Source organism: Mandrillus leucophaeus, unplaced genomic scaffold (genome assembly GCF_000951045.1).
Source record: "Mandrillus leucophaeus isolate KB7577 unplaced genomic scaffold, Mleu.le_1.0 Scaffold139, whole genome shotgun sequence".
NCBI lineage: Eukaryota > Metazoa > Chordata > Mammalia > Primates > Cercopithecidae > Mandrillus > Mandrillus leucophaeus.
In genome coordinates this window covers 2691799-2717494 of record NW_012101354.1, presented here as the reverse complement: position 1 = coordinate 2717494, position 25696 = coordinate 2691799, and the positions used below count along the sequence as shown (strand labels likewise).

Here is a 25696-nt window from a genome sequence, read left to right as displayed (position 1 = left end):
ACAAGAGCGAAACTCTGTCTCAAAAAAAAAACAAAAACAGCTTTTGACCAATATTCTGTTTCAGAGGGCTAAAGGTGATTTCCATTCATCTTTGATTACTTAAATTAAAAATTTTACGTTTTACTTTGCCTTTCAAGATGCTTTGTAAGTCAAAAGTTGTAAGTAGACAAATTTTACATCTCACCCCTGCCAAAAAAAAAAAAAGTATATACTTATCCCCATTTTACACTTAGGAATTGAGGCATGGAAGCTGATTTATTTTTTGAAGTGGGAAGGTAATACTTGAGTTTGTTGGAAAAGCAGAGATTTACTTTACATACCAGATAAAAGCCTTTCACTTCTCTTTGTTACTATATTTAATGCATTGAAAGTATAAATCATCAGGTAGTGATCTCTTATGTGCACAACTTTCTTGGGTTGGGGGTTAGGTAGGGGAGGTCTGGAAATAAACTAGGTTTGTATTTACTATACAATTTACATGGATTTTTTTGATCCAATACATTTGACTGTGGAAGTTACATCCATTCTCCTCTAGATGTCATTATTGATCTTTATGTTAATAGTATTAGTGTAGTCTGTTTGGTAATATTTCCAAAACCAAGGACTAGATTTAACAGTAAGTAGGGCATTTGAGAAGTTTTAAAGCTTACTTAAAGGTATTAGAGTTTTAGGGTTTAGACTACAGTCTAAGACATACGTACTTTCTTCAGCGTATACTACTTAAATGGAATAATGATACAAAAAATTAACATTTGTGAAAAGACTATATATAAGAGCTCTCTCATATTTTATTTCATTCACTTCTGTGTAGAACTGAAAAGTTATATAAAGCTCGTCCAGTGGGTTTTCAGTGCACAACGCCCCAAGAGGTAAAAATAGGCAATTTTATTAATCTGTGGCATCTTAATTTTTGTTTGTTTTTGGCTAATAGTCACAGGTTTTCTTTTTAAAATTAAACTTTCTATTTTGAAGTAATTGTAGATTTGTGTGCAGCTGTAAAAAAACAAAAAAACAAAAAAACACAAATGATCGCAGATACCCTTTACCCAGCTTCCCCCATGTAGTATCTTACATGACGATAGTACAATATCACAACCAAGATGTTAACACTGATACAGTCAGGATACAGAACATTTTCATCTCTATAAGGATCCCTTATATTGCCCTTTTATTAGCTTATATGGACTTCTCTCCCACGCCAACCCCCTCATTAACCCTGGTAACCACTAATATTTTCTCCATTTTATATTTTATCATTCGAAGAATGTTCTATAAATGAAATCATACAGCATAAAACCTTTTGGGAATGACTTTTTTTACTCAGCATAATTCTCTGGAGAGTCATCCAGGCTGGTATGTGTGCGTGCGTGCGTGCGTGCGTGTGTGTGTGTGTGTGTGTGTTTGCTTTTTTGTTTTTTTGTCTGAGAAGGAGTCTTGCTTTGTCACCCAGGCTGGAGTGCAGTGTCGCCATCTCAACTCACTGCAACCTCCACCTCACGGGTTCAAGCGATTCTCCCACCTGAGCCTCCCGAGTAGCTAAGATTACAGGTGCACACCACCACGCTCAGCTAATTTTTGTATTTTTTTTAGTAGAGACAGGGTTTCACCATGTTCATTGGCCAGGCTGGTCTGAAACTCCTGACCTTGGGTGATCCACCTGCTTCAGCCTCCCAAAGTACTGGGATTACAGGCATGAGCCACCAGACCTCGCCTGTTGTGTGTATTAATAGTTCATTCCTCCTTTGAGCTGGAGTTGCAAAAAAAAAATTTTTTTTAATTTAAAAATAGTTCATTTCTTTTTATTGCTGAGTAGTATTCCATGGTATAAATGTACCACAGTTTGTTTAACTATACACCATTGAAGGACATATGACTTGTTTCTACTTTTGACTATTACAAATAAAGCTGCTATAAATATCTGTGTACAGATTTTTATGTGAAAGTTAAGCCTTCATTCTCTGGGATAAATAACCCCCAGGAGTGCAACTGCTGAGTCATATGGTAATTGCATATTTTTTGTATTAAGAAACTGCCAAATGTTTTCCTTAGTGTCTATACCATATTACATTTTCACTAGCAATGCATGGGTGAACCAGTTTCTTTGCATCCTTGGGAGCATTTGGTGTTGTCTCTATTTTGTATTTTAGCCATTCGCATAGGTGTGTAGTTATTCTGGTATTTTTAGTATGATCACAAGCTAGATCTCTGATATATTTGTGTGTATATATACACATACACATATACATATATAAATATATATAAATCACATATACATATGTAGGTATATATGTACATATATCCCCTGTGCTGCCAAGTTTAAGTAGACATATATAATAACAGAATTACTCTTTTGCTGAATCTCTTGGCTAAAAATTGAATTGGTCATGAGGTGAAAGACTCCTTTTTCCTCTAAACAGTTCTTTGTAGCAGTTGACATTAATAATGGTTAATCTAGTGTTTACTCTTCTGGTTCTAAAAATTGTTTGATTTGGACTGTAAATCTATGAAGCAGAAGAAAAAAATTATATTAGCACCACAGCCTATGAAAAGTAGACTTCAGATTTCTTGGATGGCATAATCAATTTCAGAATTTTATTTGATTGATGTAAACTAAAATGAATTTGTATGTAGTGATTTTATTCATTACTAACTTGCAGCACAATTTATATCAGTACTAAGCTAGCTTGTTCATCTCTCTTTTATACTTTTTAAAAATATTTTTATGTTACTAAATCTCTTGTGTAATAGGCCCCTCTCTTTATTTAAAAAAACGTTTTGTTACGGAACATTCATTCATTTATTCATTTATTTGAGATGGAGTCTCACTCTGTCGCCAGGCTGGAGTGCAGTGGCACAATCTCATCTCACTGCAACCTCCACCTCCTGGGTTCAAACGATCCTCCTGCCTCAGCCTCCCAAGTAGCTGGGATTACAGGCCCATGGCACCATGCCTAACTAATTTTTGTATTTTTAGGAGAGTCGTGATTTCACTGTGTTGACTAAGCTGATCTCAAACTCCTGGCCTCAAGTGCGATCTGCCCACCGTTGCCTCCCAAAGTGAGGGGATTACACGTGTGAGCCACCGCACCGAACTTTTAAAGACATACAAAAGTAGAATAGTATCATAAGTCCCAATGTACCTATCAGCTGGTTTCAACAGTTATTGAGCCTCACCCAATCTTGTTTTAGCTATACTGTCACCTACTCCCCCACCAATATTATTTTAAAGCAAATCTAAGACGTTATATAATTTTTTCCATAAGTATTTCAGTATGCATCTCTAAAAGATAAGGACTCATTTTTTAAAAAGCACGTTTCCATTATTACATGTAGATTAAAAATGAAAAATAATTATTTTTTTTCTTTTTTTTTTTGAGACAGAGTCTCCCTCTGTCACCCAGACAGAGTGCAGTGGCATGATCTCGGCTCACTGTAAACTCAACTTCCCAGGTTCAAGTGATGTTACCTAGGCTGGTCTTGAACTCTTAGTACTATTTTCAAACAGCGTTCAAATTTAAAATTGTCTCTTTTTTTTTTTTTTTTTTACAATTTTTTAAAATCAGGATCAAAGTAAGGTTCACACATTGCTGTTGGTTGATTAAGTTTCTTAATCTTCTGTATAGGTCTTCCCACCCTGCGCCTGCTGCCCCATGCAATTTATTTATTGAAGAAACTGTTAAGTTTTCCATAGTCTGGATCTTGCTGATTGCATCGCCATGGGGTAGTTTAACATGTTCCTTGAAGTTTAAAATACTCCTCTATCTTCTGGTTCCTGTAAATTCATAGGTCAATACAGAGCCTTAATTAGGTTAAGATTCGATTTCTTCTTGGCGAGAATACTTTATAGGTGGTATTGTGTACTTTCATTGGCTATTTATTCTTTTGATATTAGCAGCTGCTGATGCTCAATGCCTGGGTCCATTCAATTGATTCATTAGGGGTTAGAAAAAATGATGATATTCTAATTCTGTCATTAACATTCGTTAGTTATTTTTGAGCCGGAATATTTTCACAAAGAAAAATTTTCCCTCATCTATTTGGTTACCTGGTAGTACAGTTTATATATAAAACACAGGATGAAAGTTTACTTCTTTCTCCTTATTCGCTATTTTCAATAAAATGACTTGGTTCCCTAGTGTTCTCATTCTCCAATCCCTCCGATGGTGGTTCTTTTTTTTTTTTTTTTGAGACAGAGTCTCGCTCTGTCGCCCAGGCTGTAGTGCAGTGGCCTGATCTGGGCTCACTGCAAGCTCCACCTCCCGGATTCACACCATTCTCCTGCCTCAGCCTCCTGAATAGCTGGGGCTGCTACAGGTGCCCACCACCACACCCGGCTAATTTTTTTTTTTTTTATTTTTAGTAGAGACGGCGTTTCACCGTGTTAGCCAGGATGGTCTCCATTTCCTGACCTCATGATCCACCTGCCTCAGCCTCCAAAGTGCTGGGATTACAGGCGTGAGCCACTGTGCCCGCCGGCGGTCCTTTTAATATATATATATAAAATTATGAATTTGTGGATTAAATATATTTGTGCTACCCATTCCAGTTTGAAGGTCACTTATTCATTAGGCTTTAACTATCAGGCCCTTTTACATATACTTGCAGCAGAAATTATCTCCTTTGAGTCAACCCCAACTCGTATGTTTCAGATTTCAGTAATGTGATCAGCAAGAGTGACGTGAAGTCATTGGCTGAAGCTGATGAACAGGAAGTTGTGGCTGAGGTTCAGGTAAACATATTGGTCCTGTAACACATCTCGTATGTTGGCCCTTTTTAAATATTTGAGTCTAAAAATAAAAAATAAGGAAAGGTCTGTCTCGAAGTTTTTTTATGAACACTTAAATATGTTTATCACATAAGTGAGGAATATTGTTTTCAGAGGCAGCAGATAAACTAGTTTTGAATTTTTCAGAAGGATGTGATAGGTGATAAATGAATAAAAAGAATGACCTGTTTTAAATTATATTCTCTCTCATGACAACACATTGGACAGCAAAGTTCTTTTTTATCTGAGTAGAACATTATATCTCCTATTAGCAGTATGTTATTTTTACTAATTGATAAGTATGCATAGAGGTCTCCAGAAATACAATGTGTATACCTTTACAACTTTTATTTTTTAGATTTATTGTTATTGCTACTGTTTTGTAATTATTTTAATTCTCCCACATTGACTGTTGTTACTCAATTATTAATTGAACAATTTTGTGTCTCTTTACACCTGTTTTTCACCAAGTTTGGTTATATCATATTATATATCACATATGACAATATTACTGCTTGATACAATTGAAGTTTATGGAATGACTATTCTTGGTGCTTTATTTGCAGGAATTTTATGGTGATTACATTGCTGTGAACCCACATTTGTTTTCCCTCAATATTTTGGGTTGCTGTCAGGTATGGAAGGAAAGGTTTAATTTATCAGTTGAGAGTTAATTCAGCAAATAATTAGACTTGTAAGAGAAATTTCAAATATTTTCTCTGAATATATGTTTTTAACAAAAAGGGTCGAAATTGGGATCCAGCCCAGCTATCTAGAACAACTCAAGGGCTTACAGCTCTCCTTTTATCTCTGAAGAAATGTCCCATGATTCGTTATCAGCTCTCATCAGAGGCAGCAAAGAGACTTGCAGAGTGTGTTAAGGTATGGCATTACCTATTCCTGGTTCCAAAACATAATGGCCATTCATTTCTCTATCATATTTCAAAAACTAAAGCAACATTTTATTTACAACCAAGGACATGATTGTATGTTAGGTTTCTTTTCTTTTTTTTTTTTTTTTTTTGAGACGGAGTCTCGCTCTGTCGCCCAGGCTGGAGTGCCGTGGCCGGATCTCAGCTCACTGCAAGCTCCACCTCCCGGGTTTACACTATTCTCCTGCCTCAGCCTCCTGAGTAGCTGGGACTACAGGCGCCGGCCACCTCGCCCGGCTAGTTTTTTGTATTTTTTTTAGTAGAGACGGGGTTTCACCAGGTTAGCCAGGATGGTCTCGATCTCCTGACCTCGTGATCCGCCCATCTCGGCCTCCCAAAGTGCTGGGATTACAGGCTTGAGCCACTGCACCCGGCCTTGTATGTTAGGTTTCTAAGCAAAGAGGTAGGTATATGTGATTTAAAACAAAAAGCAACATTTAGAGCTAAGATTCTTAGGTTTACCGCAAGAAACATACACAGGCTATTTAACTCTTTTTTGGTCCAGTTAAACCACTTATAAAATAGGGTTTCAAATTCTAACCTCTTAAATAGTATGCTACTAAACTTTGTGAGACTTTTGAATCCTTCATATGGAAGATCTATGTGGATGCAAAGAACTATTGTTAAATGTAGCGTTTATTAATTTCCTATTTATATCATCTCTGTGTGTAACTAGTTGGTTGCACAAACCATCTTTCTTTCTCACCCACAGCAAGTGATAACTAAAGAATATGAACTGTTTGAATTCCGTCGGACAGAGGTTCCTCCATTGCTCCTTATTTTAGATCGTTGTGATGATGCCATCACCCCATTGCTAAACCAGGTACAAAACCCTTTCTTGGCATAATAGGAGGATGATTTAAGTGATATTCATCAAAATACAGATATGGAAATAAAAGCATGGTCCACTTATTTGCCTCCTTATTTTTAGCTATTCTTGGTTTTGCTTTGCATTTTCCGGTGTTTTGGTATCATGATTCTTCCATCCACTGTCATCATTAACTCTTCTGCCTCATCCCTCCCATATCTTTCTGCCAGTACCTCCATGCCTAATCAAGACAGCTTCTTAATTCTGTAGATTCTATTTTCCAGTGTTTCCGTCTGTCTCCTCATTTCCATTCTTACAGCTATTGCCTTGGTCTAGACCCTAATCTCTTGCAAGAATATTGAAATAGTCATCTACTTGATTCCCTACTTTTTATTTCTTCTTACTCTAAATGTTCCACAAATACAATGAAAACTTTTCCTAAAGCACAGCTCTATCTTACTACTCTTGGCTTAAAAACCTTCATTGGTTCCCATTTGCCTACTAGGTTAAAAAACTCCTGAACTTGGCATCCAAGAGCCTTCACAATGTGGGCTAAACCTCTTATGAAACCTAGAGCTCACTACTTACGTAGATAATGCCACATGGTTTCCTGCCAGCATGCTTTTACTGTGACTGCTTTCTAAACTCTAGAATGTTTGGAGTACCTTGTCTTCCTATCTTCACCTATCAAAATACTGCTGTTAAAACCACTCAATCTGGCCAGGCATGGTGGATCATTCCTGTAATTCCAGCACTTTGGGAGGCTAAGATGGCTGGATCACCTGAGGTCAAGAGTTCAAGACCAGCCTGGCCAACGTGGTGAAGCCCTGTCTCTACTAAAACTACAAAAAAATTAGCTGGGTGTGGTTGCACACACCTGTAGTCCCAGCTACTTGGGAGGCTGAGGCAGGAGAATCGTTTGAACCCTGGAGGCGAAGGTTGCAGTAAGCTGAGATCATGCCACTGTACTCCAGCCTGGACAACAGAGCGAGACTCTGTCTCCAAAAATAAATAAATAAATAAATAAAATGATTTATATGAATAATAGTAAAGAATAAAAAAAAAAAAAGAAGAAGAACCGGGCACAGTGACTCACACCTGTAGTCCTAGCACTTTGGGAGGCCGAGGTAGGTAGATCACCTGAGGTCAGGAGTTCGAGACCAGCCTGTCCAACATGATGAAACCCTGTCTCTACTAAAAATAGAAAAAAATTAGCCGGACGTGGTAGCAGGCGCCTGTAATCCCAGCTACTCGGGATGCTGAAGCAGGAGAATCACTTGAACCTGGGAGGCAGAGGTTGCAGTGAGCCGAGATCACACCACTGTCCTCCAGCCTGGGCAACAAGAGCGAAACTCTTGTCTCAAAAAAAACACTCAAAAGCCATCTCCAACATCCAGCCATTCTTCAACATCTCCTTGAAGCCTGTATTCTTTCAGTCAGATATTGTTCTTACCTCCTGAAAATTCCTATAGACCTGTAGACCTTTGTGTCTCTCTCATGTCTCATGCTGTACTTGCCATGTTGTAGCTTTGGTTGTTTACACCGTCTCCTACGTTACATATTTCTTCAAGGCAGACTATTTTTTCTCCTGCAAGCATAAGAACAGTGCACATAGCAGGTGTTCTATCAATAGTGATTTTATATGTATGTATGTATTTATTTATTGAGACAGAGTCTCTCTCTGTCACCCAGGTTGGCGTGATCTCAACTCACGCAACCTCCACTTCCCAGATTCAAGCAATTCTCATGCCCCAGTCTCCTGAGTAGTTGGGATTACAGGCGTGCACCATCATACCTGGCTAATTTTTGTATTAAGTATTTTTAGTACAGACAGGGTTTCGCCATATTGGCCAGGCTGGTCTCAAATTCCTGACTTCAAGTGATCTGCCCGACTCGGCCTCCCAAAGTGCCAAGATGACAGGTGTGAGCCACCGCGCCTGGCTGTGACTTTGTATTTATAGAGAAAGGCACAATCTATGTTTCAGTTTCTTCCCAGCTTATATGCTAAGGGAAATCTGTGGAGTGAAACTTCTCTGTAGTATAAAATAACCTTATATTCCTAACTTCAGAGTAATATATGTTCACCAAAGAAACTTTTGATAATATCAAAAAGTGGAAAGAAAATTAATTGCCTATTATTCTGTCTTGCAAAGAAAAGCAACTATTTATCCCACAGATTTCACTGGGGACTTGTTTTGTGCCACGTACTAAACTAAATACTAGAGATAAAAGGTTAAAAATTATAATTTCTGCCCTCAAAGAGCCCATGGTGCAATGATGAGAGAAATAAACATAATTTTAATTATAGAGTAAATGCTAGAAGCATGCACAAGAAGCTATCTGTAAAAACATAAAACATTTTGTTGTACTTTTTTTTTTTTTTTTTTGAGACAGAGTTTTGCTCTTATTGCCCAGGCTGGAGTGCAATGGTGGGATCTCGGCTCACTGCAACCTCTGCCTCCCGGGTGCAAGCGATTCCCTGCCTCAGCCTCCTGAGTAGATGGGATTACAGGAATGCGCCACCATGCTTGGCTAATTTTGTATTTTTAGTACAGATGGGATTTCACCATGTTGGTCAGGCCGGTCTCGAACTCCTGACCTCAAGTGATCCACCCACCTCGGCCTCCCAAAATGCTGGGATTACAGCCATGAGCCACCATGCCCAGCCTTGTATTTATTTTAAGTGCTCTAATGGAACTTGCTTTTTCAGGAATTCCTTTGGCAAATCTTTTAGGAAATAAGCACCTTCTTTTATAACCTTCTAAATTATTTGTTAATAAATCTAATTTTCTTAAGATAAAATATGTATGTAAACATTTCTAGCATTTAGATTCTAGATGCAGAAGGGAACGTGCTAGAAAATACTTCATTTTGTCTAACAGACCTATGACTGAAAGTAATCTATTCTCCATAAATGGTGAAAAGGGAAAATTTGGAGATTTCTCATTTCCAGTTTTACCAAATAAATTCACATTTTGTGAGACTGGAAACCAGTCCTTCCTCACAACTCCCATTAGGTAAAAATATAAAATGAAATGGATTCAGAGGTAAGTTTCTGAATCTCCCAGTGTTTTGATCAACTCACAAGGTTTTTCTGATAATATTAGTGTTCCCAGGATAAATATAGTACCACTCAAATCTGCAAGAACACACTTCTCATGCTGCAGAAAACCACAGAAGCATACAGGAAATGGTACAGCTTGTAACTGCAGTACCAATATAGCTCTATCTGTGAAGCCAAAAATATACCCTTAATTCACAGGCAAAAAATTGGAGCTAATGATAGCTCTAATTTGTTGTCTTTCTATTAAGAATATTAATCTTGCTGCCCTTTTTCCAAAAATGTGAAATCTAAAAGTATTTTGACTTTTTTTCAGTGTTTAGTCAATTAAAATGACAATCTTAATGCTTATGATAGCACAAATTATTAGTAAAATTTAACTAGAGAATCTTCATGTAAAGAAGACTAAAGAATGTTATCAGTTTTTGTTTTCTTGAATGTTTACTATTTCCATATTTTGTCAGTTACCTTTTTTTTTCATAATTCTTTATTTAGTGGACATATCAGGCCATGGTCCATGAACTACTAGGCATAAACAACAATCGGATTGATCTTTCCAGAGTGCCGGGGATCAGTAAAGACTTAAGAGAGGTGGTCCTATCTGCTGAAAATGATGAATTCTATGCTAATGTAGGTGGTTTAAATTTTTTTTAATTGTCTTTAGTTGTTTTTATGTAAGAAGATCAATATTGGGGGCAGACATGGGATTTCATGTGAAAGGATGATAGAGGCATCCTGTGCATAAACTGCCTCTCAAGGGAAGGCAGAAGATTTGGATTCTGACCCTTTAGCAGTATTTTTTTCATAGAGATCACGTAGTTATTTACTTCTCTCCCCTCCAGTAGCTGTTTGTGAGAATAGTAATGCTATTCATCACCAGTGTCCCAGCTAATGTCCAAATTTGGTAATTAAAATGGAATTTCCCTGCCCTTCAATTCTGCGTTCCGAATTCTTTCTCACTTCTTTTAAATTTTCTGAAAGTCAGACTAGTTGATGATGTGCTTCCACCTTTCTTTTTCACAGAATATGTACCTGAACTTTGCTGAGATTGGTAGCAATATAAAGAATCTCATGGAAGATTTTCAGAAGAAGAAACCAAAAGAACAGCAAAAACTAGAATCAATAGCAGACATGAAGGTAAATTGAGCACGTACATGAATGACTAACATGTGAGAGTTTGGAACTATTCATGTAAGCAACACTTTTGGAATCTTCTGGGTCTGATTTCTACCTTGATTGATTTTATTTGGTTTGAGGCTTATTTTCTGTAATGTCTTTAAACAATATAGCGAAAAATTCATAATAAACCATGTGCTTCTTTCCATTCTTCAGTAATATCTGGACTATATAAAGACTCAATCTATTGCCAGGCACAGTGGCTCACGCCTGTAATCCCAGCACTTTGGGAGGCCAAAGTGGGCGGATCACCCGAGGTCAGGAGTTCGAGACCAGCCTGACCAACATGGTGAAACCCCATCTCTACTAAAAATACAAAATTAGCCGGGTATGGTGGCACATGCCTGTCATCCCATGTACTCAGGAGGCTGAGGCAGGGGAATCGCTTGAACCTGGGAGGCAGAGGTTGGGAGGTTGCAGTGAGCCGAAATCACGCCAGTGCACTCTAGCCTGGGCAACAAGAGCGAAACTCTGTCTCAAAAAAAAAAAAAAACAAACAGTCTACCAACATATACCAGTTCTTCTCTTCTTAAGCATAACAAAATGCCATGTGGCTGAAAGTTGTAGATGCTTTAATCAGGGCTGAAAAACATCCCCTGCTTTCCCTACCCCCCCATTCAATACATGCTTATCCTTGGTCAAAAAATAACAGAACCTCTCATTGATGTTTTTCCCATGGCAGGCCTTTGTTGAGAATTATCCACAGTTCAAGAAAATGTCTGGGACTGTTTCAAAGCATGTGACAGTGGTTGGAGAATTGTCTCGATTGGTCAGTGAGCGGAATCTGCTGGAGGTTTCAGAGGTTGAGCAAGAACTGGCCTGTCAAAATGACCATTCTAGTGCTCTCCAGGTCAGTCCAATTTGATGAGCACCTACTATGTGTAAGGCACTGTGCCAGGCAGAGCAAGAGATAAAAAGGCAAGTAATCCTTCTTCGCCAACATGGAATTTAGTCCGACAAGGAGCTGAGATGAGAACACAAATTGATATTGTTTAAGATAGATCTATAAAAAGAGACACAAGAGAAGTGTAATGTGCAATTCTTAAGCGTTCAGTTAATTAGTATGAGGGCAGCCTAGTCTACTAGAAAGAGCACTAAACTAGAATCAGAAGATCTGGATTGGAGTGTTTGGTATACCACTTACAGGCTTTGTGATGTGGAGTTGTTGACTTAATCTCTGAGCCAGTTTCATTATTCGTAAAATAGGTATATTAATACTTATCTTACAGAGTGGTTAGGAAGACTTTAAAAGATAAAACGCGTATTAAAATGTATTATCTAAGTTTTTTCATTATTGAAGTCTGCTTTTCATCGCACCAACATGTTGATGCCTGCTATATGTACATACTACTGCTGTGAGGATCTAGGAATACAAAGATGAATAAGATACCACATTATAGTCGGGAAGAAAGAAATTTAAACCAGCAATTGTAACACCATGCACTATGTGCTATATTAGAGGTATTTACAAAGGAATATGGAAATACAGAGGAAGGACAACTGTTTTCCCAAAGGATGAGGCTTCTTAGCACTTCTTAGGGAAAATAACATCAAACAGGGAAAAGGAAGAAACATTCTCAGCAGAGAGAATGCAGGCATGAAGATGTGAAGAAATAAATATTGATATATATATTTTTTTCTTTCTATATATAAATTATTTATATTTGAAATATACATATATTTAAATATATATATGGGAACAGAGAATAGTTCAGTGTGGCTAGTACAGGATACAAGATGAGTGGTCTTAGACTAGAAAGACTGACTGAAGCCAGGTTATGGCCATTGGAAGAAAGTTGGGCTTTAATCTTAAAATGATGGGGCCTCCCAGAGGATTTTAGAATAGCAATATAATCAGACTCTGGCCTCAAGAAATGTATAGTCTAGTTGAAGACACAAAACTAAAGCACAAGAAAAAATTCGATAATGTTTCAAGATGATAATTAAGTCATAATTGTAATACTGACTGTAACAGGTTTTGAGGTTATTAGGAACAGTTTCTTAGAGAAGGCAAGATTAGGATGGACCACAAAGAATGAATAGAATTTGGGGGAGGAGTTCAGTCAGGAACAGCAAAAGCAAAGATGTAGAAGTATGCAGGAAGTAATAAACAGTTTGACCTGTAGAGAGTGAGTATGAAACAGAATTAGATAAAATTGAATTGGTAAACAAAAAACAGTTTACAAGCTTTATGAAGAGGCTTGTAAGAATTTATACCTGCTGGGATAGGCAAAGAGATCCAGTATAGGATCTTATGTAGAAAGTTGAGGTGGTGAAGGCAGTATTTTAGGAAATGTAACCTAGTAAGGATGCTTTAGAGGTGAAAAAACAGGTCAGAGAGACTTGTAGACTTACAGTGATAGTAGCAAAAATCTACAGCAAGGGGCAGAACTGAAAAACATTTCAAAGGGAGAAGAAATTAAATGACAGGCTGGATATAAAGATAGAATAAATCAGAGGTAATTCCATGATTCCTGAGAAATGACAAAGTATGATGTCACTGACAAGTAATTTAGGAATACAAGTCCTTTAGGAAATAGCCATTTCTAAGCCACTTACAAGAAGCAGATTTCCCTGTTAATAGGACCCTATATTCTAAAGCTTAGCTTCTTTCTTTCCCAGCTACAGTTCCACTTTATTCTATAAGATAATGCCAACCTGGTATATTGGAAACAACTCAGGTTTTGGACCCAGACTGGCCTGACTTATATCCTACCTCTCCTTACCAAAGTTTCTTTGGGAAAATTACTTAATTTGCCCAAGTCTTGGGGATAATGATTTCAAACTTTCCGACTGTTACGATGATTCAATGAGATATGTAAAATGCTTCACATTTAATAGGTGTTTTGTAAATATTGGTTCCCTTCCTCTAAGCATGATTTTTTTTTTTTTACACATAGTGCAACCAAAAGAAAAAAGTCTACCTGTGGGTGCTCTAGTTATACCAGGGTCTTTACTGGGATTTATTGTTGTTGGGTTTTGGATCAGAACCTAAAGTCGCATTCTTTTTAATCACTAAATAGTATCCTTTGTAAAGATGTATCCTAATGTATTTAACATGGCCTTTAAACAACACTACTAATAATATTTTATAGTTGTTTTGTGGGCCTAATAGAAATGTCCTGATATTTATCACCAAAAAAATGAGTTTTCTGCCTCATATTAAATAAAAAACAAAATTGTGTCCCATAACTACATTTTAATTTCTTATATTTGTTTATCATTTGATTTTTCCCTTGGAAACAGTAGAACCAGACTTAATCACTAACCAGTTTTACTGTCTTTATTTGTATCTCTCTACATATGGAAAGCAATTAGAAAAAGTTATTGTAATAACTTGTCTGAAACTTTATTTTTATGTTCACTTCAAAAGAAAAATAGTCACTTTAAAAATATAAATTATATTTGTGATCCACTTTTTATTTTTAAAACTTATCTTTTGAAGGTTTTCTTGTCTAGGGTATTGGGATTTTACAGTGAGTAGTTGATTTGGAGTCCCCCCATCATAAAGGACTTCTTTGGCAACACAACTTAAATAGTCTATAAAGGAATCTTTTGTTTGATAGTAAGTGGATGTCAGGGGCCTGACTTCTAGAGGGGTTATAGCATTCCTTGGCTTGACCTTAGATGATAATATGTCATGAAGCAGTGAAATGAGGTTTGTGAGTAGAGATGGGATTTGCTTTATTGAATAGTAAGTATCATGACAAGAAAAAAAAGTTCACATATTGCTAAAAGTTAACTTAAAAATTGCTGCCATTCTAACCATTATTTTGTAGGCTAATGAAAATTTCATTTAGAAAGAATTTCACTAGAACCAAAGTGAAATTTACTACCACTGAAACATATACATATCCTTAGAAGAGATTTATTTGATTAGTAATGAAGATTTGCCATACCATGAAGAAAAGGCATCTTTAGAAAGTGAGCAATTCCACCCTCACCATCTTCCCCATACCCTGCCCCCAATGCCCAGTCTGTGTTGTCATATCACAGCTTTTCATATGGAGAGAGGAACCAGTCTATTTTATATCTTTTCCTGACCTTGCATAAAGATCTCAAATCATCCTATTAATGATACTTAATAAGGACTCAATCAATATTTATTAGAAAAATGAGGAGTAAGAGCTCTATTTGAAGCAGTATAGAGTAGTGGCTAAGAACTTGGACCTTTGGTGGCTTGGGTTTGAAAATAATTCCTAACCACTCTAAGCCTCAGTCTTACCTCAAAATTGTTGTGAGAGTGCAATGAGCTAATACATGTAAAACGCTTATGGTACTTGGTACTTACAGCTTTCAAGAAACATTAACTACCAACATTACGAGTGTTATTATTTGATGATACATTTAATTTTCTTAATGGCATCCAAGACTTGTTTTTTAGTTCATTGATAGCCTCGTATCTCTCTGATTTCCTAAAAGTGTTTTTTTGTTTTTGTTTTTGCCACTCATTAAAATTATAAGAAAAGTGGTTGGGACACATTGAACTGACTGGCAGTTTTACTTTGATTAATTAAATGTAAAAATGATCCTTTTACTCTAAAACAACATTTAGCCAGTATTTTAGAAACAGTGTTGATCAGCGGAAGATCTACTGCAAAGCTAAATTTTATGTTGACTAGTCATTAAGAAAAGGAATACTGACTCAGATGTATTTACCAGTCAGTAGAATTGGGTCTTGTCTGCTTTCTATCATTTTTCCCAGATAAGCTTTTTATATTCACACAACACTGTTCTCTCAGACTGTTAGGCTCATTTTTATCAGATCAGCATGTAGAAGACTTCTGCCAATTCCATCTTACTGTCCTAATCTGTTGGTTTATTTTGTTATATTCTGACTTTACTATATTACTATAGTAGATAACAAAGAAGGGATCCTGTTCTTTAGGTTAAACTAAAACAAAAAAAAATGGAGACTATCTTTAATTACCAAGACCATCTGTAATCTGTATAATAGTTTAAAATATGTGTATGTCATAATGATTTCTTCTTGCTCTGCTGCTTCATCATAGTTTTGATAGAAGAAAACAGAAAAGTAGAAAAGCGTTCAGCCAGAAACAATGGAAGAATCTCTAAATATCAGAAAAGAAGAATGGTTTTCTCACTGATATCTTATAAATGAATGTTAGTTCCTTTAGGAAACTTGATCTCCAAAGACACTATTTTTGCTTTTCTTTTCCTTTTCTTTTCCTATTCCTTGATTAGGCCCACACAAATGTTAGAGTTCAGTGCAAGGTTTTTGAATCCTGTCTTCTTAAGTAGATGACAGTTTTCTGTTTTGCTCTTTACTCAGTCATTGTTATAATATGACAGTATCGTTTTCTAATAGTCACAAGGCTATTATGTAATTCAGTTATTTTCCAACAGATAAATACTACCGTATAGCATATACCTGCTTTGTAATTATAAGTCTCTCTGATTCTTTTTTCTCCTCTTCTCTGGTTAGTGCCCTGAAATCTCAGTGTAACGTAGGCCACTATCAATCAAATTGATAAGTAGCTATGAGGGAAATCCTTCAAAATGAAGCCAAAAGATAAAGTGGGATCAAGGCAGACAAAAAGGTCCTGCTTCTCCAAGGACTGATACAGCTGAAAGAAAAGAAAGAACTCAGCTTGTACCTACAGGTTTCTTTTTTTTTTTTTTTTTTTTTTTTTTTTTGAGACAGAGTCTCGCTCTGCCACCCAGGCTGGAGTGCAGTGGCCGGATCTCAGCTCACTGCAAGCTCCGCCTCCCGGGTTCACGCCATTCTCCTGCCTCAGCCTCCCGAGTAGCTGGGACTACAGGCGCCCGCCACCTCGCCCGGCTAGTTTTTTGTATTTTTTAGTAGAGACAGGGTTTCACCGTGTCAGCCAGGATGTTCTCGATCTCCTGACCTCGTGATCCGCCCGTCTCGGCCTCCCAAAGTGCTGGGATTACAGGCTTGAGCCACCGCGCCCGGCCTCCTACAGGTTTCTTTTCATGAGAGAATAGATACCTCTAGCTAGAACATGGACCTGAGCCATGAGTTGGGTCCTAAGGGCTCAAAAGTAGGCAAAATAGTTACTCAAAGTAGGTCTGGTCAGATCTGGGCCAAGTCCTCAATGGAGAACTAAGAGTTAAGCCAAGCAATCTGAATACCAGTACCAAGTCTCAAGGAATAGAAGTGGATTTTGTTTATGATTGATGCATAATGATTGTACAGATTTATGGAATACAATGTGATGTTTCAATACATGTATACATTGTGTAATGATCAAATCAGGGTAATTAGCATATCCCTCACCTTAAACATTGGTCTTTTCTTTGCGATAAGAACATTTAAAAACCTCTCTTCTAGCTATTTTGACATATGTAATACATTACTTTTAACTCTATTCATCCTACTATGCAGTAGAACACCAGAACATATTCCTGCTCTCTAACTGTAGCTTTGTACCTATTAACCAATTTCTAACCACCCCTATCCTTCACCATCCCATCCTCTGGTAACTGCTATTATGCTCTCTACTTCTATGAGTTCTATGAGAACAACTTTTTACTCTCATGTGAGTAAGATCATGCACTATTTGTCCTTCTGTGTCAGGCTTATTTCACTGAATATAAGTCCTCCAGGTTAATCTGTTTTGCCACAAATGACAGAATTTCATTCTATTTCATGGCTGAGTAGTAACTATTTCATTATATATGTATATATGTATGCTGCATTTTCTTTTCCTTCTTCTCTTTTTTTTCTTTTTGTTGAGACAGGGTCTGGCTCTATCACCCAAGCTAGAGTGCAGTGGTGCAATCTTGGCTTACTGCAATTTCTGCCTCCCAGGCTCAAGCTACTCTCCCACCTCATCCTCCCCAGTAGCTGGGACTACAGGCATGCACCACCATGCCCAGCTAATTTTTGTATTTTTGTAGAGACAGAATTTCACCATGTTGCCCAGGCTGGTCCCCAGCTCCTGAGCTCAAGCAGTCCGCCTGCGTCGGCCTCCCAAAGTGCTGGGATTACAGACCTGAGCCACCATGCCTGACCTAAATACTGCATTTTCTTGATCCATTCATCTGTTGATGGACATTTAGGTTGATTTCATATCTTGGCTATTTTGAATAGTGCTGCAGTAAACATAGGAATGCAGATATCTCTTCAACATACTGATTTCATGTCCTTTGGATATATTCCAAGTAGTTGGATTGCTAAATCATATAGTAGTTCTATTTTTAATTTTTTAAGGAACCTTAATACTGTTTTCCATAATGGCTGTACTAATTTACATTCACCAGTTGTGTGTAAGGGTTCTTATTTCTCCACGTTATCACCAACACTTATCTCTAATAAGAAACAGCCAAGAGTCAAGATCTATGTGAAGGTAACTAGAAAAGGACAGAGACTGATTACTGCAAATAGTCTTTGACTGTCATCATACCAGTTTTGTGAATTTATAGTTACTTGGGTTTCTCAGATTTGCTTAAAAGTACAGAGACAGATCAGCCAGAAAAGGTGGTAGGAGAGTGACTGCAAGGGCAGGAAATGAGACATTGTGCCTATAAGAAAAGTAACAACAGAAATCCCCAGTGGGATTTCTTTTCTTTTTAAAAAATTTTTTAAATGTTTTATTTATTTATTTTTTTGAGACGGTTTCATTCTGTCGCCCAGGCTGGAGTACAGTGGCACGTAATCTTGGCTCACTGCAACCTCCGCCTCGCAGGTTCAATCTATTCTCCTGCCTCAGCCTCTTGAGTAGCTGAGACTACAGGTGCCCGCCACCACACCCTGCTAATTTTTTGTATTTTTAGTAGAGACAGAGTTTCACCATGTTGTCCAGGCTGGTCTCGAACTCCTGACCTCAAGTGATCCACCCACCTCGGCCTCCCAAACTGTTGGGATTACAGGCGTGAGCCACCACGCCCGGTCCCCAACGAGATTTCTTAATGTTTTAAACTTATGCTGTTGATTGAGATACATACATAATTTGTACCTGAAATTTCTTCATATTATAGTAGAAAATAGTGGAACATTTGAGCAGGTACCCTAAATGGGCTGTATTCCATGGCTGCTCTAGGGGGGAAGATACCATGAAGGGAAAAAAATAAGAAAAATCTTACAAATTTGGGGTCAAAATCTACAGAAGTTTCTCCCTTTTTGATCCCTTAAGGATGATGGTAGTGAAATAGTAACCCAAAAAATCAACAATAGAAATATCTCTCATAGAACTCTGTACTTGAAAGCTACATGGGAGGTTCCCCATTATCATCATAGTCCCTAGTCAGTGTGAACAGAAGAGCTCTTAGACATTGGACATGGTTGTTGTCAGGTACAAAAGAGATAATGTATGTGAAAACATTTTGTAAGTTGTAATCATATAGTTGATAATTATGTCCTCAGAATTCAGTGCCCTTTAAGGCTCTTGCCAGCCTTTCAACCCAAGCCATTTCTTCCTCTGATTTCCATATTTATTTTGATAGTGCCACTGTTTTTAGTCTCTCACACTGGTTCCAATACTTACTGATTCTTCAGGACCTTTGGCAATTGTCACCTCCTTTATGAAGTCTTTCCTAATTTCTCAACAACCCAGTATATTTTCTCTTCCCCTTTCTCTCCCCTTCCTCTTTTGCACTGATTTTCAGCTTTTGCTTTTTGTTTTCTTTTGTTTTTTTACATACATATGTTTCTGTTATAACACCACATATTTGTTCCTGAAAAACCTCACATTCTATAAAAACATGCACTAAAAAAAGGGTTATGAGAATATAGGGTTATAAGCAGACCACTTAAAATCTACATGACTATAAAAAGAAATAAAAAATTCATATAATTTTTTAATCAGAGCCCTAATAAAAATAGTAACAATTATAATAAAAATACTAGCATGGTTAAATCTCCACTGGCATTTGCACCTAGAAATAGAGCCAGTCCATCCTCTGCAGCCTTATTCCTGGGTCTCATGTTTTCTTCAAATTATAAGGTCTTGAAAATACTCACTTCTCATAAAGACTACTTTGTCAAAATTAAAAATACCATATGGAGATAGCTTTCTTCATCAATCAGTGTTTGATTGTTATTTTGTTTTGTTTTGCTTTTTAACACAGTGCAATATATTTGCATCCTTTGTATTTGCACTTGCCCTTTCCCTGTTTAGCATAACACAGTGGAAAGTGCAACAGTTCTTGAAGCTACAAAACCAAGTACTTCTTGCAGAACACACGTCTGTAGGATTATCATCTTTTTTTCTTAAGGTATTGGTAAGGCTTCCCCTTTAATCGTAAGAAAGCGTATCCATTCTGGAAAAATTACATATGAAACAATATGCCTTCTGTGTTAAACTGACACCATTTCCATATTTATTCATCTCACAGAACTAAAGTACATTAAAGAAACATGTATGTAGCAGAATAAATTATATTACTTTGATCATCGTTCACCCCATTGACTGTGAACTCACTGGGAACAGGAATTGTCTTTAACTTATCTGTGTGCCTGCAACAGTGCATGATACTGTCTTATGGGGACTCAAAAAGTATTTGTTGACTTAAATTAAATTATTTGTTCTGCTGTATAATAAATATAAATCTGTACTATATGGAAGGTCCTGAATATGAAGATTAAAAAATGTAAACATGGCTTCTCCTGGCCCCCTTTTCTGTCGGTACCTGCCTCTTAAAATCATTAAGTACTAAATTTAGAGATTACGTGCTATTACATACTTACCTCTGTCAACCATGTTGAGACATGTTCTGATGCTTCTTAGAGATTAAGCCCAGTCTGTGTAAAATTCTACCAACTTTGTCTCCATTTCACTGGTCAATCATTATTACTAAGAGAAAGCAGTAGGGTTTGCAAATCAAGTAGTCAGTTTTGTTGTGCTGTATTGATTCAAGTGGTGGAAATAGTTCCTTCTTTCAGCAAGGAAATTACAACTTCAGCTAGTGGAAAAGAAAAAAAAGAAAAGAAAAGAAAAGTGGAACTACCCATTATTAAATTCATTTTTGTCGCAAAGCAATTACAATGGAAATATATTTCCTTATTTAATTCTTACCTTGGACAAAAGGCATTTAATTTTCTATAGTTGAGACAGTTGCTAAGTATATGACTTATAATTGTCATAGTAGTGATGTATCACTACCATTCAATAATTATTAGATCTAAGGCATTGTACAACAGATCACTCAAGTGAAAGGGGGATAAATATAAGTTCTATCTTTCTTCAGAATGTAAAAAGGCTTCTGCAGAACCCCAAAGTGACAGAGTTTGATGCTGCCCGCCTGGTGATGCTTTATGCTTTACATTATGAGCGACACAGCAGCAATAGCCTGCCAGGACTAATGATGGACCTCAGGAATAAAGGTGTTTCTGAGAAGTATCGAAAGGTAACCAGTTTCCATATTAGCCCACCAAACAGGAACCAACTCTGTTATTATATTCTTAGCTCTAACAAATGATAAATCATATTATTTTTATTTACAGAAATGTATAAATCTGTATTTTCATTTTTGTTTGCTTAATAAAATATTTTCTTATGAAATGGGCTTCCTGATCCCTAAGCAATCAAAATTTGCTTCTCTTAATAGCTCGTGTCTGCAGTTGTTGAATATGGTGGTAAACGAGTCAGAGGAAGTGACCTCTTCAGCCCCAAAGATGCTGTGGCTATCACCAAACAGTTCCTCAAAGGACTGAAGGTATAGACATCTCCTCTATGCTCTCCTAAGTGAGAACAGTCGAAGCCCCTGAGGCTGAGAGTGAATGAATATGATCTTCAAAGTATCTTGAAGATTGCTGCTAATTTAGTACTATGTCAATTAAATGAAATTAAAACTGACATCCTCTTGAAAGCTTTTTCTTTTAGTGCTTTCTGTATTAGAACTGTATCAGCATTGGACCAAATAACTGGGCGGGAAATAACTGGAGATATTTCCGGGAAATACTCAAGAAGAAAAAGACAAATGGTTCTGATAGTCACAGATATTTTACTCCATTTGTTTATAATTAAAGATTTGTTAGGTAGTTTCTTAAGGAAATTAAAGATGAAGCAAACATTTGATCTTTTAAAAATACTTAACTGTTTTCTTAAAATACTCAAAAATTAATTCTAATCTGCTAGCCTTTCTTATGTTTCCTGAAGTTTTTCTGTTTTCCTGGGTATTTCCAGTCTTTTTTGTACATGATCCTTTCCTTTTATTTGCTCTACCTATCATTTAACATTTTCACAGAAGGGTAAGAGGCAGTGAAGACATGATAAAGGATTTAAGCAATCCCATTTTTAAAAATTCCTTTACAATAACTAGCCCTAAATTACAGAGTAATTTTTATGAGATTAGAACATTTCTGACTGATTAAAATAATTGTGAAATTTACCACAGTTCCTATTTAAATCTATCCCATGAAATCTCTATTGAGTGTATATCCTTTTCTGATATGAATATTACTAATTCTTGTATTGCTAGTTTCCCAAAAATGACATAAGAACCATTTTCCCGTTTTAGGGAGTAGAAAATGTATATACACAGCATCAACCTTTCCTACATGAAACGCTGGATCATCTCATCAAAGGAAGGCTTAAGGAAAACCTATATCCTTATCTAGGCCCCAGCACACTCAGAGACAGGTAAGCTAACAAAGATATTAATAATAAAAGCCAGAAACACTGAACAAATAGAAAATTTAGAGTAATGTTAAGCACTAAAGCTGAGGTTATAGCATTCTTCTCCTTTCTTCTGTTAAGATTCTTTTGGTTTTACATATGTCAGTATTAGATATGAATTCCTCTGCTAAGTCTGAAACATTTATTTCTTTTGTACTAAAGAAACAAGTGTTTTGGAGTGCCTCAAATCCTTCTGTACTTCAGTATCAAACCAGTTTACTTATGCCAATTAAGGTTCTGTTCGATGGCATCTGGCATTTGGTGTTTCAAACATTAAGGCCAAAAATAGACTTGCTGCCTGATTGCCCTCCAGAGCAGGTTGTTACTATTTTTACTGAGGACTGGACTTTGCCAAATGTTGCCAGCACACAAACTGAGAGACCTAATTAATAAAGTACATTTGTTACACAGGAGCAAAGGATGGCTTTCTTTTTGAGTATTAACTAAAGGAAGCAATAATTGTCATCTTAATCCAGTGGTTAATTTTTAATAAAAACAAAACTTATCCAGAACAACTTATTTAGGCCAACCCAAAATTTTAAATATTGTATACATAAATTCTACCTAGTTAAAAATTATATTGTTATATTTCTTAGTTGGACCACATGTTATCTAAAGGGGCTAACATATATACTTGAATCCTGTTGGATAGATTAATGTGAAAATTTTACTGTTGACATAATTGTTCTATTATTTCAGTTAATAAACATCTAAGAGCCTTGGAAGTATAGTGTTTTATAAACCTAATGAGATTCTGAATGGGAAAAATGTTTTGAGATACGTAAATGACTCTTTTATGTGATAAAGTGTATTTTTTCACGTTGTCCTTTAAAAAATTTTTTTCTGTAATTTGGTACAGAACAGGAAAAAAAATCATCTTTTAAAAGTCCAAGGTTGAGAGGCAGAACATTTGGTGTTAAATTCAGAGACACTCATTCAGATAAAATGTTTAAGGACCTTGGGATCAAGATCCAGAATTGTCAGCTAAGTGGGAAGAATGAACGCCAGCCCAAAGTTATGCACCTATCTGAGAGGCTTTTTAAAAAACATAACTATTCTTGAACTTTCGCATTAATGTGATAAATAAAAACATTAATTTGCTTATGAATTTATATAAGAATTACTGAACAAGAAATTAGCTATTTATTGCCAAAGGGAAACCATAGGCCACCAGAAGAATGTACTGTGCGTGATCAGTACACAGCAGAAAACCTTTCTAATTTACATAATTCATTCCCACACAAAGCTCAAAATTATATTCCTTGAACAAAATGCACATTTATCAGTTGTCAATATCTGTTACCATTTGTCACTATAACCTAAGTATGCATATAGTTAATAATTCAGTTGCTTTGTCCTTTTATACAACAGATGTTGATTGAATGCTTTCAGTATGTCAAGAGCTGTTGTAGATGCTGGCAATATAGAAGTGACAGGAAAGACAAGGTACCCGCCCTCAAAGAACTTACATAGAGACAATGAGTAAACAAGTAAACTAATGAAGAATATAATTTTACTAAGTGCTATCCAGGAAATAAATAGGGTAATAAGCTTCAAAGTAATTGTAGGGGTGGGGAGGACTACTTTAGATGGAGAGAGAACCTATCTGAGAGGTGATATTTAAGATGAGCTTTGAGTCATAAGAAAGAACCAGACCAGGCATGGTGGCTCACGCCTATAATCTCAACACTTTGGGAGGCCAAGGCGGGAGGATCACCTGAGGTCAGTAGTTTGAGAGCAGGCTAGCCAACGTGGCAAAACCCCGTCTTTACTAAAAACACAAAAATTAGCCTGGCGTGGGCGGCAGGCGCCTGTAATCCCAGCTGCTCATGAGGCTGAGGTAGGAGAATCACTTGAACCTGGGAGGTGGAGGTTGCAGTGAGCTGAGATTGCACCATTGCCCTCCAGCCTGGGCGACAGAGTGAGACCCCATCTCAAAAAAAAAAAAAAAAAATTGCATAAAGGAGGAAGAGAAATGGAGTGGTATCTAGAAGAAATTGTGGGCTCAAGAGAAAGAGGTTCTGGAGCATATGTGTAACCCAATGAGAATTATCCAGTAAAGAAGAGCAAATAGGTAATGCAAAAGAGAAAGAAAGTGCTACAGAAGTGAAGTCCTTAAGGAATCCAGAGAACAAATAGAGGGATTGCCTGTGATAGGTGCAGAGGTACTTTCATTTTAACAGGAGAGAAAGCAATATGTATAGATACAATAGGTTTGTAGTTTTGATGGTGAGACTCTGGGGTCATCATGTCTGATTTTTCTCAGTAAAATATGCCAGGTTACCAGCTAACATAAGGGGTATAAAGAAAAAACATTGTGGAACAGTCATCCTGTAGGCTAGGAATCAAGTTTAGTAGGGAAATATAAGTAGGAGTTCTAGGCAAGGTTGAATGCCTAGAGAGTTTTATGGTCATTGATTTAAAATATAGCCAGTAAGCTTAATTGTGTGTCTTTCCTCTGGAAATTTTGAACCGCTTCAGATTAAACGTGGAAAAGACAACTAGTTGGGTCCAACTAGGATTTGGGGAAATGGAAACAGGAGAGTGTATTGGATCATGAGAAAGGTATTGGTGAATGAATTGGAGATTTGATGAGGCCAAAGAATTATTACAGAAGAGTATTAGTATAGGTAAATTGGAAGCTGAGAGGTAGTTATTGGATAAAGATATTTTGAATTCAAGATTTCATAGGGGGTTCAGAAGAAGTAATGAAGAAGTTTAGATTGTAAGCATGGATGTGGGTGGTTGTAGTGGGTAGAAGAAAAGATCAGGATTGCTAAGGAGACCAGGATGTTAAATGAGTAATCCACAGTGATGTTAAAGTCACTGAAAATCTTGAAAAGAGAAGGAGAAAAAGGAGGACAAGTAAGCCAGAGCTAAAGTCTTCAGGGAATAAAAGTGACCAGGAAAGGAAGTCAGGAAAAAGCGGTGCAACTACATTATGAGCTTCTAAAATAGTGGAAATTTTGAAGGAAGAAGGCAAAGAAATGGTTACAAAACTACAGTGAGTGTCACAGAACATACCTATACCACCTCCTGGCCATGCCTAACAGAAGGAATACTGCAAAGGACTTGAAAATACTCTTATTTGCCAATTCTACTTCTAAAAGCTTACTGTATAGATATTCCTGGCAAGTACACAAAGATACTTAAGCAAGGATGTTCACTGAAGTAATAGCAAAAAAAACTAGGAACAAGCCAAGTATCTATTAATAGAGGGCTGATTACCTAAACTACAGTACAATACTACGTATTCTTTTTTTTTTTTTTTTTTTTTTATAGACGGAGTCTCGCTCTGTCGCCCAGGCTGGAGTGCAGTGGCCGGATCTCAGCTCACTGCAAGCTCCGCCT

At 36.8% G+C, this 25696-nt stretch overlaps 1 protein-coding gene across 4 annotated transcripts in view; it reads left to right on the top strand.

Moving 5' to 3' along the window:
• Window positions 1-25696, top strand: part of VPS45 (vacuolar protein sorting 45 homolog (S. cerevisiae)) — an 85172-nt gene that overhangs the window by 5494 nt on the left and 53982 nt on the right. For 2 of the 4 annotated variants that reach the window (XM_011973637.1, XM_011973638.1), the window contains exons 4-13: window positions 4650-4729; window positions 5332-5400; window positions 5510-5647; window positions 6410-6520; window positions 10062-10196; window positions 10590-10703; window positions 11425-11592; window positions 20916-21074; window positions 21276-21383; window positions 22188-22309. In XM_011973637.1, coding sequence (XP_011829027.1) covers window positions 4650-4729; window positions 5332-5400; window positions 5510-5647; window positions 6410-6520; window positions 10062-10196; window positions 10590-10703; window positions 11425-11592; window positions 20916-21074; window positions 21276-21383; window positions 22188-22309 — 1204 coding nt within the window. The remainder of the gene's footprint in view (window positions 1-4649; window positions 4730-5331; window positions 5401-5509; window positions 5648-6409; window positions 6521-10061; window positions 10197-10589; window positions 10704-11424; window positions 11593-20915; window positions 21075-21275; window positions 21384-22187; window positions 22310-25696) is intronic. The other 2 variants (XM_011973639.1, XR_001005328.1) reach the window with 2 other exon arrangements.